The sequence below is a fragment of the Clarias gariepinus genome, chromosome 17, assembly GCF_024256425.1.
Source record: "Clarias gariepinus isolate MV-2021 ecotype Netherlands chromosome 17, CGAR_prim_01v2, whole genome shotgun sequence".
Classification (NCBI taxonomy): domain Eukaryota; kingdom Metazoa; phylum Chordata; class Actinopteri; order Siluriformes; family Clariidae; genus Clarias; species Clarias gariepinus.
In genome coordinates this window covers 1,805,779-1,822,754 of record NC_071116.1, presented here as the reverse complement: position 1 = coordinate 1,822,754, position 16,976 = coordinate 1,805,779, and the positions used below count along the sequence as shown (strand labels likewise).

Genomic DNA, 16,976 nt, shown 5'->3' with positions numbered 1-16,976 from the left:
TCTTACCTGTTTGCGTGACCATTTTAAGTGTAGAAATATATCCCTCATAAACAAGTGCGTGCATTTTCAGAATTCATGCTCTAAGTGCCGCTATTGGACAACAATCTTCACTCTATTTGAACAAATATCCAGTGCCTGGGTATTTTCCTCGGTGAGGTACGAACATATCTCTTGATTCTCCTCAGCACAGAGCACTTCAAATCTGTTCCGGATATTTTATTATTTTTATTATTAATAATAATAATAATTATTATTATTATTTAAGTGGTTATTTTTATTCTACAGTGTTAAACGCGTAAGGCTGCTCTCGCGATGGCCTATTGTGTTTCATATGTTGCCTGTTCTCGTCGGACGACTCAAACGCAGCTAAATTTTCAGACTGTGTTTTTTCTTCTCTGTGTTTGCTGGATGGAGTCCGTTTTTTGTCAAGCACGGTATTCAATACCTGAGGAGATGCCAGGGGGATCATTTATAGGCAACATCGCTAAAGATTTGGGAATTGAGATAAGTAGAATTACTTCTGGAAAAGCTCGGGTTGTAACAAAGGGCGGTCGGCAATATGTCGAACTGAGCAGAGACAAAGGCGCCCTCGTAGTGAAGGAGAGGATAGACCGAGAAGGTCTCTGCGAGCAAACGACGCCCTGCAGCTTCAGCTTTGATGTGATCATGGAAAACCCCATAGAACTGCACCGGGTGACAGTCGAGGTACTAGACATAAATGATAATGCACCTACATTCCTTAAAGATGTCGTCAGTTTGGAAATAAGCGAAAATGCAGCACCTGGGACTCGCTTTCCTTTAGACAGCGCTGTAGACACAGACGTGGGGATAAATGGCATCCAGAATTATGCTCTTTCCTCCACCGATAATTTTAAACTGGAAATAAATACCCAGGATGATGGAAGTAAATACATAGAAATGATTTTAAAACGTGAACTGGATAGAGAAGAACACGATGAGCTAAAATTAGTTTTGACCGCAAATGACGGAGGATCACCTAAAAAATCAGGCACAGCGCAAATTCAAATTACTGTATTAGATACAAATGATAATGCCCCGGTTTGTAAACAGGCTGTGTATAAAACTGAAGTGAGTGAAAATAGCCCGGTCGGAACTCTGTTAACGACAGTAAGCGCTACAGATGCTGATGAAGGAGTAAATGGACAAATCTCATATACGATTGTTCAAGCTAGTAAAGAAGGAAGAAACCTTTTTAAAATTAATCCGGAAACAGGGGACATTACAACGATAAACCCTTTAGATTATGAGCATAAAGCGAGCTATCAATTAAACGTTAAGGCAAGAGACACATTCGGATTGGCAGATACGTGCAGGGTAATTGTAGAAGTTATCGATGAAAACGATAACTCTCCCTCCATACAGCTTATGTCCTTTTCGAACATCATTGCAGAAAATTCTCCAATCGGAACAACCGTGGCTGTAATTAATGTAGAAGACGCAGATTCCGGTCAAAATGGGCTCGTGCAGTGTAAAATAAATGAAAACATACCGTTTAAAATAGAATCGTCGCTTTCTGATTATTATGCAATAATTACTGATGAAACTCTTGATCGAGAAAATATCGCTGAATATAATATAACCATTCTGATATCCGATCAAGGAAGTCCTGCACGACACAGTAACAAAACGATAAGCGTTAAGATTTCCGACGTGAATGATAATCCACCCGTATTCAGTTCTGAAGATTTTAAAGCATTGGTCGCTGAAAACAACTCTCCAGGTGTAGCTGTGCTGACTGTAAAAGCGAGCGATGCTGATTGGGGTCCAAATGCACGACTTTCTTATTTTTTGAAAGATAGTAATATCCAGGGAAACCCAGTGAGTTGGTTAGTGTCAGTGAATTCAGAGAGTGGCGTTGTACATGCAATCAAGGCTTTTGATTATGAGCAAATGAAAACCTTCAGCTTTAATGTGACAGCCCGAGACGGAGGGTCGCCTCCATTAAGTTCTGAAGTCACAGTGACAATCATTGTTCAAGATCAGAATGACAACGCTCCTCAGGTTCTCTACCCAGTACAGACCGGTGGCTCTGTGGTGGCTGAGATTGTGCCTCGTTCAGCAGATGTCGGATATCTGGTCACTAAAGTGGTGGCTGTTGATGTGGACTCTGGACAGAACGCCTGGCTCTCATACAAACTCCAGAAAGCCACAGACAGGGCGCTGTTTGAAGTGGGAGCGCAGAATGGAGAGATACGAACTGTGCGCCAGGTCACTGACAAAGATGCTGTGAAACAAAAGCTGACTGTAGTTGTGGAGGATAACGGACAGCCATCTCGCTCAGCTGTAGTTAACATCAATGTAGCTGTAGCAGACACTTTCCCTGAAGTGCTCTCAGAATTCACTGAGTTTACGCACGGCAAACAATATAATGATGACCTCACCTTTTATTTAGTTTTAGCCTTAGCTGCTGTTTCTTTTCTTTTTATCACAACTGTAGTAGTTATAATATCAGTAAAGATCTACAGGTGGAGACAATCGCGCATCTTCTATCAGTCCAATCTCCCAGTTATTCCGTACTATCCACCCGGTTACACAGACACAGGAGTTACTGGAACTCTGCCGCACATGTACAATTATGATGCTTGTATGACCACTGACTCGAGGAAGTGTGACTCAAGATTTTCCACATTAAGAGCTCAAAATGTTTTATTGGTGGATCCGACTTTCACTGAAACTGTGCAGCGATCAGTGAATACAAAAGCCTTTTTGGAAGATGCAGAATCTACAGAATCGGTAAGGATGCTTTTTTATCGGTTAATTTATTGTATATTATTTGAAATTTCCTGATTCACTTTTATTCTGACCACCTGTATTCCTGCAAACCGTCACATCTGTTGGTAACATGGTCAGTATTGGAGGTCACTCATGGTTTGAGTTAATGCCAATTACATAAGCGTGATACCTTTGTTTGTCTTTTATACATCTATCTGAAAAAAATGCTTACTTTAGATAATTAATATTTACATAGGTAGGAATGACTAATACTTTGACAAAATATAAAATATGGCATGAAAAAAAAGACAAATGTATTTGTAGTTCCTAGTTTTGTCTCAAAGGGCCGCTGTTTAACAACAGTAAAGTACCTGGGCTATTACTATCAACTCTCATATAATTCGACATCGTCTCGCTGCGTCACAGAGAAAGAGAGAGCAAGGTTTGCAGTCGAATAGCATTTAGACGATGCCGTTGCAAACGAATTGGTTCCTACTGTAAACGTTTTAATGTATATTGTATTTTTGCAAAAAGAGAATAGACATAATTGAGAATTATAATAAAAGGGGTTAAGATCAGATAAGGAAATGTCCGCTATGGCGTTACGGCGCACGATTCTGCTTCTCTTCGTCTTTTGTTCTGACTGCGCGTGCGGGCAGATCACTTACTCTGTTCCCGAGGAAATGGTGAAAGGATCGAGGATCGGAAACATCGCTCAGGATTTGGGTTTGGATTTAAAAAGACTGAAATCGGGAAGAGCACGGATATATACAGGAGGCAGCAACGAATACGTGGAACTAAACAGGGAAAACGGATTGCTTCTCATTAAAGAGAAGATCGACCGGGAGTCTCTTTGTGCGAAATTAACCCCGTGCGCGCTCCACCTCCAGATGATTCTGGAAAACCCGATGGAGTTATATTCTGTTACTGTAGAGATCACAGATATAAACGACAATGCTCCTAGTTTTCAGAAGAATGAAATTAGGTTTGAAATCAGCGAGTCAGCAATGATCGGTGCCAGATTCGTGCTGGGAAAAGCTGCCGATCCGGATGTTGGAATAAACGGCCTTCAGAGCTATTCCCTTAAACCCACGGATAATTTTGAGTTAGACAAAGAATCAGGTGTAAAGAAGAACGTCGAGATGATTTTACAAAAAAACATCGATAGAGAAAAGGAAGGACAAATACATTTGTTGTTGACGGCGTTTGATGGTGGCGAGTCTCGGCTGTCAGGAACAATGCAAGTATATATAACGGTTGTGGATGCTAATGATAATGCACCTGTATTCACGCAAAAAGTCTATAAAGCGACAATAACAGAAAATAGCACGAAAAGAACAAAACTAATAACAGTAAGTGCTTCTGACGCAGACGAAGGCTCTAACAGTCATGTGTCATATTACATTTCTGACGCAGTGGACAGCGTTGTGGCTGATACTTTTCTTGTTGATCAACATAGCGGAGAAGTGATTTTAAATAGGGACATAGATTATGAAAAGGCAAACCATTATCAGCTTGACATTCAGGCCAGAGACCAAGGAGGACTTTCTGACACATGTAAAGTAATTATTGATGTACTGGACATTAATGATAATAAGCCAAGTGTTGATATCATATCTATGTCCAGTTTTATACCTGAAAAGTCAAAAATAAACACTGTTGTTGCTATGTTAAAGGTAAATGATCAGGATTCAGGTGTAAATGGACATGTTCACTGTAACATCAATGATAATATTCCCTTTGCAATATCATCGCAATCAAACCATTTCTTTAGTCTGTACACAGACAATGAATTGGATAGAGAGAAAGAAGCTGAGTACAATATCACAGTAACATGCTTTGATGAGGGAGTTCCCTCACTCTCAAGCAGCACTTCTTTACGTTTCCACATATCAGATGTAAATGATAACCCACCTGTTTTTGAGCAAAATCCTTATGAGGCCTTTGTGCTAGAGAACAACACACCAGGTCTCTCTATATTCACAGTGAAGGCCAGTGATGCAGACTCCAACCAGAATGCTCGAGTTTCTTATATTTTAGAAGAGAGCACTGTCAATGGAGTTCCTGTGTCATCATATGTGTCAGTCAGTGCTGATAGTGGAGTCATTAATGCCGTGCGCTCGTTTGATTATGAGCAGTTAAAAGACTTCCATTTCCGCGTCAGAGCGCAGGACGGAGGCTCCCCTCCACTCAGTAGTAACGCGACAGTCAAAATTACAATCCACGATCAGAATGACAACGCTCCTCAGGTTCTCTACCCAGTACAGACCGGTGGCTCTGTGGTGGCTGAGATTGTGCCTCGTTCAGCAGATGTCGGATATCTGGTCACTAAAGTGGTGGCTGTTGATGTGGACTCTGGACAGAACGCCTGGCTCTCATACAAACTCCAGAAAGCCACAGACAGGGCGCTGTTTGAAGTGGGAGCGCAGAATGGAGAGATACGAACTGTGCGCCAGGTCACTGACAAAGATGCTGTGAGACAAAAACTGACTGTAGTTGTGGAGGATAACGGACAGCCATCTCGCTCAGCTGTAGTTAACATCAATGTAGCTGTAGCGGACACTTTCCCTGAAGTGCTCTCAGAATTCACAGACTTTACGCACGGCAAACAGTATAATGATGACCTCACCTTTTATTTAGTTTTAGCATTAGCTGCTGTTTCGTTTCTTTTCATCACAACTGTAGTAGTTATAATATCAGTAAAGATCTACAGGTGGAGACAATCGCGCATCTTCTATCAGTCCAATCTCCCAGTTATTCCGTACTATCCACCCGGTTACACAGACACAGGAGTTACTGGAACTCTGCCGCACATGTATAATTATGATGCTTGTATGACGACTGATTCGAGGAAAAGTGCATGTAAATATTCTACACTTGGAGGACAAAGTGTTTTAGTGATGGATCCGAGTTTTACAGAAACTATGCAACATGCAATGAAGGAACATAATCTTTTAGAAGATCCTGAGTCTCTGGAGTTGGTAAGAGCATCTGATTTTATTTCCTTACAGTAAACCCATTCCAGTCTTTTTGCAGTATCATATTAATTTTCATTAGCATTAAGGTTGCTTTTAGGAAACATTTATGTTTAAGTCCAACTAATCCTCAATATCTCATTGTTTGGATATTTTTGGATGAGTATATTAGTTTCCTCATTCACGAGTACATTACTATATTATTTTGTTAACATGTTCATGCGTTATTGGTTTTAAGATCTACCTCTAAAGCTAGAAACGTCATTTTACTTTCCTCCTAATTAAACTGCATTTTTGCTTACAATATCCTGCTTTAAATGTACATGCTGCTTTTTCAAAAATAGAAAATATTTTGATGCAAGTGGACATTGTTGACATTGCTCACAAATATTTTATCTTTATTTTTCCAATTTCCCTACTGATTCAGATTCACTGTTTTAATATTATTTGTCAAACACAAGGTGTATGTGCAAATTCTTTTTTCCTTTATTGTGCTATGTTGTGTAGCAAAGTTTTCTTTACTTAATGCTGGATAGTGACAGACACATTAACACACTGCCAACTGTATGATAACATAAACTTCTTTTCCCTTGGATTTTGTAACAATCTTAAATAAACACCAAACTATTTCAGCACAATTCACCTATTTATGCACAACAGGTTACATGTAGTGCTCAAAATGTTTTAGTAATACATCCAAATCTTAACAAAAAAAATACATGCAATAATTAGGGGAGGTAATAGGAGGATGGAGAATTTCCATTCTTGAAAAAGTAATTTTTTTGTAATCCACTACTTTCCCTATATACATTACTTGACAAAAATAGTTGTTCATAAGCCTATAATTTTGGACAGGGGAGACAGGGTTGTTAAGTATATCTTAAAAAGTAAAAACCTTCATCCACTAAACGGCACTCTTTATCTTATGCATTATAACCTTTCACATAAGTTGTTGAATCGTGTGTATTTATAAAAGTAGTGCAAAGTGATACAAAATGGTAGGTGTAGGGCCATGTTGAAATATCAGCTTACACTATTTTCAGTTAGCAATTATACTTTAGATTTCAGTACCAGTGGTGTTGGACAGCGCCCAACCATTTTACTCTGTAATCTGAATACTTAAATATATCAATTATATCTAACCACCTATATTGTCATATTGTATATCTTATTATACAAAGTAAAATCATAAAACAGTACCCAAAATCTTAAGATCATACTGTTATTTGGAGAATAACAGTAAATCTTAAAATGTATGGTACATTTGGCACTTATATAACAGTATAATCTTAAAATGTATGGTATTTATTATTTATTCTGTCTTTGTAAACTTGTGGGAAATAGGGAGTTCTATTACCAAATCTAACTCTGCTAAATGTTTACTACATAATGAATATTATGAATGAGATTTGTAGTTCTTCATTTTGACTCAAAGGGCCGCTGTTTAACAGGGTTGGACTGAGATTGGCAAAAAAAAAAATCAGCAAACCCTCCCACGTCATATCACTCTATCAGAAAAAAAGAAAGAAAGGAAGTAAGCAAGAAAGAAGACGGGTTTTTCTCTCGCCCGATGTCTTAGCATAATAATTTTTTTAAGGGAAAGGCGATTATCTCAGGTGATCTACATGATAAGACTGCAAGGACGCTTTGATTTAAATGAAATAAATGTCCGCTATGGCGTTACGGCGCACGATTCTGCTTCTCTTCGTCTTTTGTTCTGACTGCGCGTGCGGGCAGATCACTTACTCTGTTCCCGAGGAAATGGTGAAAGGATCGAGGATCGGAAACATCGCTCAGGATTTGGGTTTGGATTTAAAAAGACTGAAATCTGGGAAAGCGCGCATCTTTTCAGACGAGAGCATTGAATACGTGGAACTAAACAGGGAAAACGGATTGCTTCTCACCAAAGAGAAGATCGACCGGGAGTCTCTTTGTGCGAAATTAACCCCGTGCGCGCTCCACCTCCAGATGATTCTGGAAAACCCGATGGAGTTATATTCTGTTACTGTAGAGATCACAGATATAAACGACAATGCTCCTAAATTTCAGAAGAATGAAATGAGAATTGAAATCAGCGAGTCGGCAATGATCGGTGCCAGATTCGTGCTGGGAAAAGCTGCCGATCCGGATGTTGGAATAAACGGCCTTCAGGGCTATTCCCTTAAACCCACGGATAATTTTGTGTTAGACAAAGAATCAGGTGTAGGGAAGAATGTCGAGATGATTTTGCAAAAAAACATCGATAGAGAAAAGGAAGGACAAATACATTTGTTGTTGACGGCGTTTGATGGTGGCGAGTCTCGGCTGTCAGGAACAATGCAAGTATATATAACGGTTGTGGATGCTAATGATAATGCACCTGTATTCACGCAAAAAGCTTATAGGACAACTGTGATAGAAAATGCAATAAAGGGCACCAAACTGATAACAGTAAGTGCTTCTGACGCAGACGAAGGCTCCAACGGTCATGTGTCTTATTACATTTCTGACGCAGTGGACAGCGTTATGGCTGATATTTTTCTTGTAAATGAGGACAGTGGAGAAGTGACATTAAATAGGGAGATTGATTATGAAAAATCAAACAGCTACCAGCTTGATATTCAAGCCAGAGACCAAGGAGGATTGTCTGACACATGTAAGGTAATTATTGATGTACTGGACATTAATGATAACAGTCCAGCAATCACCATCATCTCAAAGTCCACTTCTATACCTGAAGAATCCAAACTGACCACAGTTGTTGCTATGTTAAAAGTAAATGATCTGGATTCAGGTGTGAATGGAAAGGTTCAGTGTAATGTTAATGAAAACATTCCTTTTATTATCACCTCCCCATCAAATAATTTCTTTAGCCTGATCACTGATCAGGAGCTGGACAGAGAGAGAGAAGCTGAGTATAACATCACAGTGACTTGCTCTGATGAGGGAGTTCCCTCACTCATCAGCAGCACTTCTCTTTATTTACAGATATTAGATGTAAACGACAATGCTCCGGTTTTTGAGAGAAATCATTATGACGCCTTTGTGCTAGAGAACAACACACCAGGTCTCTCTATATTCAAAGTGAAAGCCAGTGATGCAGACTCCAACCAGAATGCTCGAGTCTCATATATTTTAGAAGAGAGCACTGTCAATGGAGTTCCTGTGTCATCATATGTGTCAGTCAGTGCTGATAGTGGAGTCATTAATGCAGTGCGCTCGTTTGATTATGAGCAATTAAAGGACTTCCATTTCCGCGTCAGAGCGCAGGACGGAGGCTCCCCTCCACTCAGTAGTAACGTGACAGTCAAAATTACAATCCAAGATCAGAATGACAATGCTCCTCAGGTTCTCTACCCAGTACAGACCGGTGGCTCTGTGGTGGCTGAGATTGTGCCTCGTTCAGCAGATGTCGGATATCTGGTCACTAAAGTGGTGGCTGTTGATGTGGACTCTGGACAGAACGCCTGGCTCTCATACAAACTCCAGAAAGCCACAGACAGGGCGCTGTTTGAAGTGGGAGCGCAGAATGGAGAGATACGAACTGTGCGCCAGGTCACTGACAAAGATGCTGTGAAACAAAAACTGACTGTAGTTGTGGAGGATAACGGACAGCCATCTCGCTCAGCTGTAGTTAACATCAATGTAGCTGTAGCGGACACTTTCCCTGAAGTGCTCTCAGAATTCACTGACTTTACACACAGCAAACAGTATAATGATGACCTCACCTTTTATTTAGTTTTAGCATTAGCTGCTGTTTCGTTTCTTTTTATCACAACTGTAGTAGTTATAATTTCAGTAAAGATCTACAGGTGGAGACAATCGCGCATCTTCTATCAGTCCAATCTCCCAGTTATTCCGTACTATCCACCCGGTTACACAGACATAGGAGTTACTGGAACTTTGCCGCACATGTATAATTATGATGCTTCTATGACGACTGACTCGAGGAAAAGTGCATGTAAATATTCTACACTTGGAGGAAAAAGTGTTTTAATGATGGACCCTAGTTTTACTGAAACTATACAGCGGGCAATGAAGGAAAATAATCTTCTAAATGATCCTGATTCTTCAGAGATGGTAAGGGCTTATGACTTAACTTATTTACAATAAACCTTTTCCAGACTATATATATGATACAAAACAGAACCATGGTACTACAATTTTAAAAGTCGTATTATACTTTACTTTTATACTTACTGAGTGGATGTCTGTTTAATCTTGCTAATAAGGACAGCAGTGATGTGTGTTATGTAGTAGGAAAAAAACTGCCATTTGTTAAATACGCCATGTAAATGACTAAGCAAGTTGTGTGCAATGGGTTTTGTTTTGTTCAGAAAATACACTTGATGGCTACACTGAAAAGAGTCCCTGAAGTAAAATATGGTAATAAAGTAAAATGATTTTGGTAAAGTGAATTAAAGAGGGTGAGCAGATAAACACTCCTGCACCACTATGCATGATTGCAAGTCTGGTAGAGTGTATTTTATATTGAATATTCATGGAATGTGCAATACTTTCCCTTTTTTTTTTTTAAAAAAAAAAAGATATGTACACAAAAGGACAAAAAAAATCTAATATCTGTCTAATGAGTGAACAGAGAATCAAAGTTTTTTTGCAATTGAAACTGAGATCATTCTCAGAATACTAGTAAGACTGCATTATTTATGCACATAGACTCAAACATTTATCATTGTTTTATACTGAGTGGGGCTCCTTATATCCTTATAATATATCAGGTGCCTTTCATGTATTTTCACTTACTTTACCTCAAACAGTTTAGTTTCTATAAAGTTGTATGCATATTTTAGCCGAGAACTGTACTTGGGAACAATTTTGTAAAATAACAGTAAAGATTTATTTGGTACATGTAAGCTTGTGTGAGAATGATTTTTTTTTACCTTGCTATAAACTTAAATAGGTTAAGTTGTATTAGTATCTTAACTGGATGCAGTAACCAAAAAAAGTTTGCATTAGTTGTATTTATTCCAAATCAATGGTTCAAATAAATTATATATTTCCTGTAGCTTAAGTTCTAAAAATTTTTTTTTTTAGTAAAACTTACTATATAGTTTTGTTGGTGACAAAACATTGCATAACATTGTACTGAACCATGGATGCTGCCAAAAAAACAATAGTCTCTGCCTCTGATGGGATGGTTTAATGGTATTATGGCCACGCTGAGCATGCTGATTTCACCTGTAGCAGTTGCAAATGGTCACAAATGGCTGTGTATATATGTGTATGTGTGCTTTAGTATTATCCATGGCCTACCTGTGGCAATTATCAAAAAAAAAACATTTACCAATAATAAATAATTTAGCTGGGGTCAATCAATTATCATGACTTTGTGACATGACCTGGCTAATAGAGTTGTAGTTGCGCAGACGCCACAGGCAGACGCTCGAAGGAAGAAAATTTCTCGTATTATTTTTTTGAGAAATAAAAAGCAGGAACTTTAGCTGTTGGTAAGTAAAGTGTGTTTAGTGGCCTATTAGTAGCATTATTGTTTTGTGTAGGAGCTCTAGAAGGCCGCTGACCAGATAAATACTTTATTGCAATCTGTTGATTTTTTTAAATTTTCTATCATTACCTGGGGTGGGTTTTATTGTGGATTATATTCAAGAGATGTTAAAATAATGCTTAAAATAAAAAAAACGGGTTGGAACAGCAAATTGTGCCTGTTTCATAGACAGAGTGGAGTGTTAGATCAGATGAGGGATGGAAATGGGTGTTGGAGCAAAACAGTGGGACATAAAAGAGTTCCTATTATGCTTTTTCTAATATTTTCTTTCATGCAGTGTGTCATGTAGCTGTATGTGAACATAAACTATCTGCACTATCTGTGACGCTAACAGTGCACGATAAATTATGTTTTTGTCTATTAAAAAAGAGTCGGCTCAATTTCGCATAAACGAGTCATTAACAAATCTATTTTTACTCTTTTATGGATCCACGTCACTCCAAAACATATTTGCATAATGTCCGCCCATGTTCTACGTCGCGAACAACTTGCCCGCCCACGTTCTACGTCACGAACAACTTGCCCGCTATCTTACAATTTACGTTACCACACTTGTTAATGTCCACACACGTGAAGTGCGCATGCGCCTTGCCACTTCCCTGACCTGCCAAAGATAAAAGACCTCTCGATTTTTTAAGCCACAGTAAATATAAAATTAGCTTGTCGTTACACGGTAAAACCGACGGCATCTTTTCTATGCCGTCGTTCAGTTATGGTAATGGTATGGTTTTTTTTTCTGACACACGCTGTAGCGGGAAACCAATCATAAAGGGCCGTGCCATCTGACCAATCACAGCAGTGAGGGCTCACGGAAAGGAGGGGTTTAGACAGACTGAATCTTCGAACTGCTTCACACGAGTCGTTTACGAATAATTTAGAAATAGGGTAAAATTAAATCTATTTTTGGAGAAAACTACAGTTTTTTTTACCTTGCATACATGTAAACCAGTTTTAAGAGACTTATTAAGCAATAGTAGCAACCTTTATGCATAAAGGTTATTGCACTAAAGCATTATGGCATAATAGGGGCACCTTTAAGCCACAGACCAGCAGAATATGTGTTGGGAACAGAAAATCATTAAGCCAGGGACAGAGACGTGGCTGGAGTGAAAGAGATCACGTCCCGTTTGAATATGGGTTGCTATAATTCAACAGATTATTAATTATGTTAAAGTATGGTTTTAAAATCCTGTTCCATCTGCTCTTTGACTTTGAGGACATGCCCCTCTAAATGTCTCCATATGGCCCTGCTGTAATGTAGCTTTCAGATAGAGGCTGACACAAAAGATTTTTAGCTCAAACATTTTAATATGGCAGCACTATTACAGATTTTAAAATGTGTGAGCATGGCCTTCTTTAAGACCACCTCATATATACTGTAGTATATTGAACTATATACAACTCTGACTGTAGTAGAATGAAAACAACAACCAAAATAAAAGCATTTCTTCAAATTGTATGCTATTTTTTATCATGTCCATAACCTGAGTCTTAGTTCAGTTTGGACTAATGTGAGAAGTACCTCTTGGAAGAACTGGAATGTGTTCTTCATAGGCTTGGGGTGGTTGAGATGCAGTGGGTGTGCTAGTCCAAAAGAAATGCACATAGCTTTTAGCAGGTCTTAAATACTGTCCAGCACAAAACAACAGCATTATACAGCATTATTATATTATACAGCATTATTGTTTCAGAAATGGAAGAGTGTGGTAGACTGGAAACCTCACCAAGTACCACAGAAACTAAAAAAATAAACATTCAATTAAATTTAATTCAAGTTTATTTGTATAGCACTTTTAACAATCGACATTGTCGCGAAGCAGCTTTACACAATCAAAAGAATTGCTGGGTCATATTTAACTATAATGCTGGGTTAATACTACCACGTAAATTGGTCAAATGTTCTACCCAGATGTTGGTTAATTTTTACCTAGTACCGAGTTTTACCGAGTTAATTCTACCTCACAAATAGGTTGTTATTATTATTTACATGTTTTACAGTGAAAAAAAACTACCCATGTCTATTAAACAGTTAAATTACTTTGAGATACTGGTTTTGTTTGTGCATGTTATTCACAAGTTCTGACGCGTGTCTTTTGTTACACAGTTTCACTGTATCAAATGAAAGGAACATGACTACTTTATAAGGTAATTAACAGTCCATTTCACATATGAGGCACAGCTTATCGATGGGTCTTTCCAGGGTACTGGTTTTAGTTTTGACCAGCACACGTCTCACAAGTCCTTTTTTATCAGGGAACACTTTCGTGATCCGTCCGACGACCCATGAATTTCTTGGAGAAGACTCATCAATTATTAGAACTACGTCTCCAATCGTGAGGTTTTTTCTCACTTGAGACCATTTTTGGCTCCTGAAGCAAGGGCAAGTATTCACGCACCCATCGCTTCCAGAATAAGTCGGCAAGGTATTGAATTTGCTTCCACTTGCGACGTACATAAATGTCCTCCTTTTTGAAAAGTTCAGGAGGCAAGTTTGGCTGTTTTTTCATCAGCAGCAGGTGGTTAGGTGTCAGAGGCTCCAGGTCTGTGGGATCGTCTGTAGCGGTGGTAAGGGGACGGTCATTCATTATAGCTTCCACCTCACACAGGAATGTGTGCAAGCTCTCATCGTTTAGTGTTTGTTCTTTTAGTACGGACCTCAAGATTTTTTTTAACTGACCTTATCTGCCTTTCCCATATTATAGGATTAAATATCCATTGTATCCCCTTTTGCATGAGGACGCCTTTAATTTTTGACTGATTCCACTGTTGGATAGCTTTACGCAATTCAGTCTCAGCGCCTATGAAGTTTGTTCCATTATCACTTCTCATGACTGACACCTGGCCTCTTCTGCACATGAAGCGTCGAATAGCGTTTAAGCAGGAGTCTGTATCTAATGACTGCGCGACTTCAATGTGCACGGCCCTTGTTGTCAGACAAGTAAACAATACGCCATATCTTTTAACATTACTTCTACCCCGTTTGACCTCGAAGGGTCCAAAATAGTCTACCCCTACGTTAGTAAACGGTGGGTGATCTGGTGTTATTCTATCACGTGGCAGTTCTGACATTTTTTGTTCGCTAGTCTTTGCTCTGATCTTTCTGCATGTCACACAACTGGACAGAAACTTTCTCACAAGGGAATTTGCAGTCGGAATCCAGTATTTCTGCCGCAATTTTGAAAGCATATAATTCCTTCCACAATGTCCGACCTGTTCGTGAATGTTTCTTAAGATTAAAGTTGTAATGTGTGAGTCTTTGGGTATAATGACAGGGTGTTTTGCATGCTCAGGCATTGCAGACCTACCAAGACGTCCTCCAACTCTTAGCACTCCATCCTGCAGTACTGAATCTAGTTTGGAGAGACAACTGTTTCTTTTTACGGATGCATTACCCTTTTGTAACATGGAAATTTCTTCTTTGAATTCTTGGTTTTGAACGAACTTAATGACTTTGTTTTCTGCCATTGTTAAGTCCTTAATTGTTAGAGACTTATGGTTTTTTTATGGTTATTGAGTTGTTTGCCTGTCCCTTAATCCTTTTTGTTCTCTGTTTAAGCATGTCTTTAACGCAAAGAATCCAGGCAACGGATCTTTTTAACTTATACCAGTCAGAGTGATAGTTAATCAGTTTACTCACGGCATCTGTGATCTCTGTAGTCTTTACGAGATTCACTGAGGCTGTGTGTTTAATCTCAATGTCATCCTCTTTCGTTGACAGATCATGAATGTTCTCAGGCCATTAACTTTCTGTTTTTTTAAGAAAGGGGGGACCATGGATCCAATTGTTGTTTTTCTCTGGAAGCAGCGTCAGCTGGGTTTTTTGAAGTGTTGACATACCTCCACTGCTGTGGCTTGGTTGACTCTTGTATGATAGAGAGATTCTGTTAGCGACAAAGGTTTTAAAGCAAAGTTTTTCATTAACAATGTATCTCAAGACAGTTGTGCTGTCGGTCCAAAACACAGAGTCCAGCAGTTCTATTTCCAGTTGACCTTTCAACATTTTGTCATTGTTTACAGCAACCACTGCCGCTGTCAATTTCATTCGGGGGATAGTAGTTTGTTTCAGGGGCGCTACGTGAGAATTCCCCATCATGAATGCACAGTGTGTGAGTCCATCAGCATTAACTAACCTAATATATGAGACGACTCCATATCCCATTTCACTTGCATCTGAGAAGAGGTGAAGTTGTAACTTTGCAGTTGTAACTCCAAAGCCAACTGGTTTTACGCATCTTGCTACACTAAACTCAGACAGTTGATGCAACTCGTGTAGCCAGGCCCTCCATCTTTTTATAAATTGTTCGGGAATGTCATCGTCCCAAGCGAGTCTCTCTTTACATAACTCCTGCATTACGGTCTTAGCTGGCAGTATGACTGGTGCAAGGAAGCCTAAGGGGTCATAAATTGAACTAATGACTGACAAGATTCCTCTTCTAGTCACAGGCCGCTCTTTTAAACTAATCTTAAACTTGAGCGTGTCTGAATTAATACACCGCAACACCCCTAGAGCTCTCTCAACAGAAAGTGCGTCTTTACTCAAATCCAAGTCCCTCATGTTTTTGATTCTTTCACTCTCTGGGATGGAAGTTAGTAATGTACGACTATTACTTGCCCACTTGGTGAGGTGAAATTCTCCACTTGCGCACAGTTTGGTGAGATTACTATATAGCACAACTGCTTGATTATGACTAGAGACAGACTTCAAGCAGTCGTCTACATAAAAGTTTTTAAGTACTGTGTTGACTGCCTCGGCAGATGCATTGCTGCGGTTTTCTTCTGCTGTTTTCCTAAGGGCGAAGTTAGCTACACTTGGAGATGATCCAAAAAAATGAACGACCATTTTATACTTGACCAAGTCCTGACTCACGTCTCCATTCGGCCACCACAGGAAACGCAACAAGTCTGTGTCCTTTTCCGGAACTCTAACCTGATAGTACATGGCTTCCATATCTGCCATCATGGCAACTTCCTCTTGTCTAAAGCGTGTGAGCACTCCAATGAGTGAGTTTGTCAGGTCGGGTCCCTGCAGAAGCTCACTATTTAATGATATTCCCTGATAGCTGGCAGCGCAGTCAAAGACTACCCTTAGCTTTTTCTTTTGAGGATGGTATACACCATGGTGATATATATGCCACACTTGCCCGTCTTGTCGACTTAGGTGAGGTGTGGGCACCTTGACTGCATGACCCTTTTCAAACATGTCGTTCATGAAGTTTAAATACTCTTCGTGAAAGGAGCGGTTATTCTTAAACTTCCTTTTGAGGTTCAGTGCGCGCTGCATTGCTGCACTTCGGTTAATGGGCATTTGAATAGCTGCCTTTTTAAATGGGAGGCCAATGTAGAAGTGATTGTCAGTGAACTGCAGGGAGTTAGTTACAGAGTCTAAAAATTGATAGTCCTCTTGTGACAACTCAGCTTTGTCATCACAGTTCCATTCAGGAAAGTCATGCTTTCGATGGAAACTCTGTTGACTGCAACGCTCACTTGCTCATTGTCACATGTGCCTTCCTCGACCGACTCTCGAAGAGGTCCATTTATGGTCGATCCAAGAGCAGTCTTTACTGCATATGGCCCATTGTGCCTGCTGTTAATTACTCGCCATGGTTCTAGGAGCCTATGCTCTTTGTTACCTATGAGAATTTCAACTCCAGCATTAATGTGAGGCAGTTTTACTTCGCTGAGGTATGGCCACTTATCGATGTCGTGCTGTTGTGGAATGTTTTCCACTGAGACTGGGATATTCTTTTGTGTGAACACTTTGGGGA

General features: G+C 39.5%; 1 protein-coding gene across 31 annotated transcripts in view; it reads left to right on the top strand.

Annotated features, from left to right (window-relative positions):
* LOC128545731 (protocadherin gamma-C5-like) overlaps nucleotides 1-16,976 on the top strand; it is a 241,929-nt gene that overhangs the window by 135,066 nt on the left and 89,887 nt on the right. For 2 of the 31 annotated variants that reach the window (XM_053516328.1, XM_053516311.1), the window contains exon 1: nucleotides 7,249-9,767. The exons of 28 other annotated variants lie outside the window; for them this stretch is intronic. In XM_053516328.1, coding sequence (XP_053372303.1) covers nucleotides 7,374-9,767 — 2,394 coding nt within the window. In that variant the 5' untranslated portion in view covers nucleotides 7,249-7,373. Of the gene's footprint in view, nucleotides 1-3,314; nucleotides 5,715-7,248; nucleotides 9,768-16,976 lie in introns of those variants that run through there. One more of the 31 variants, XM_053516332.1, reaches the window with a different exon arrangement.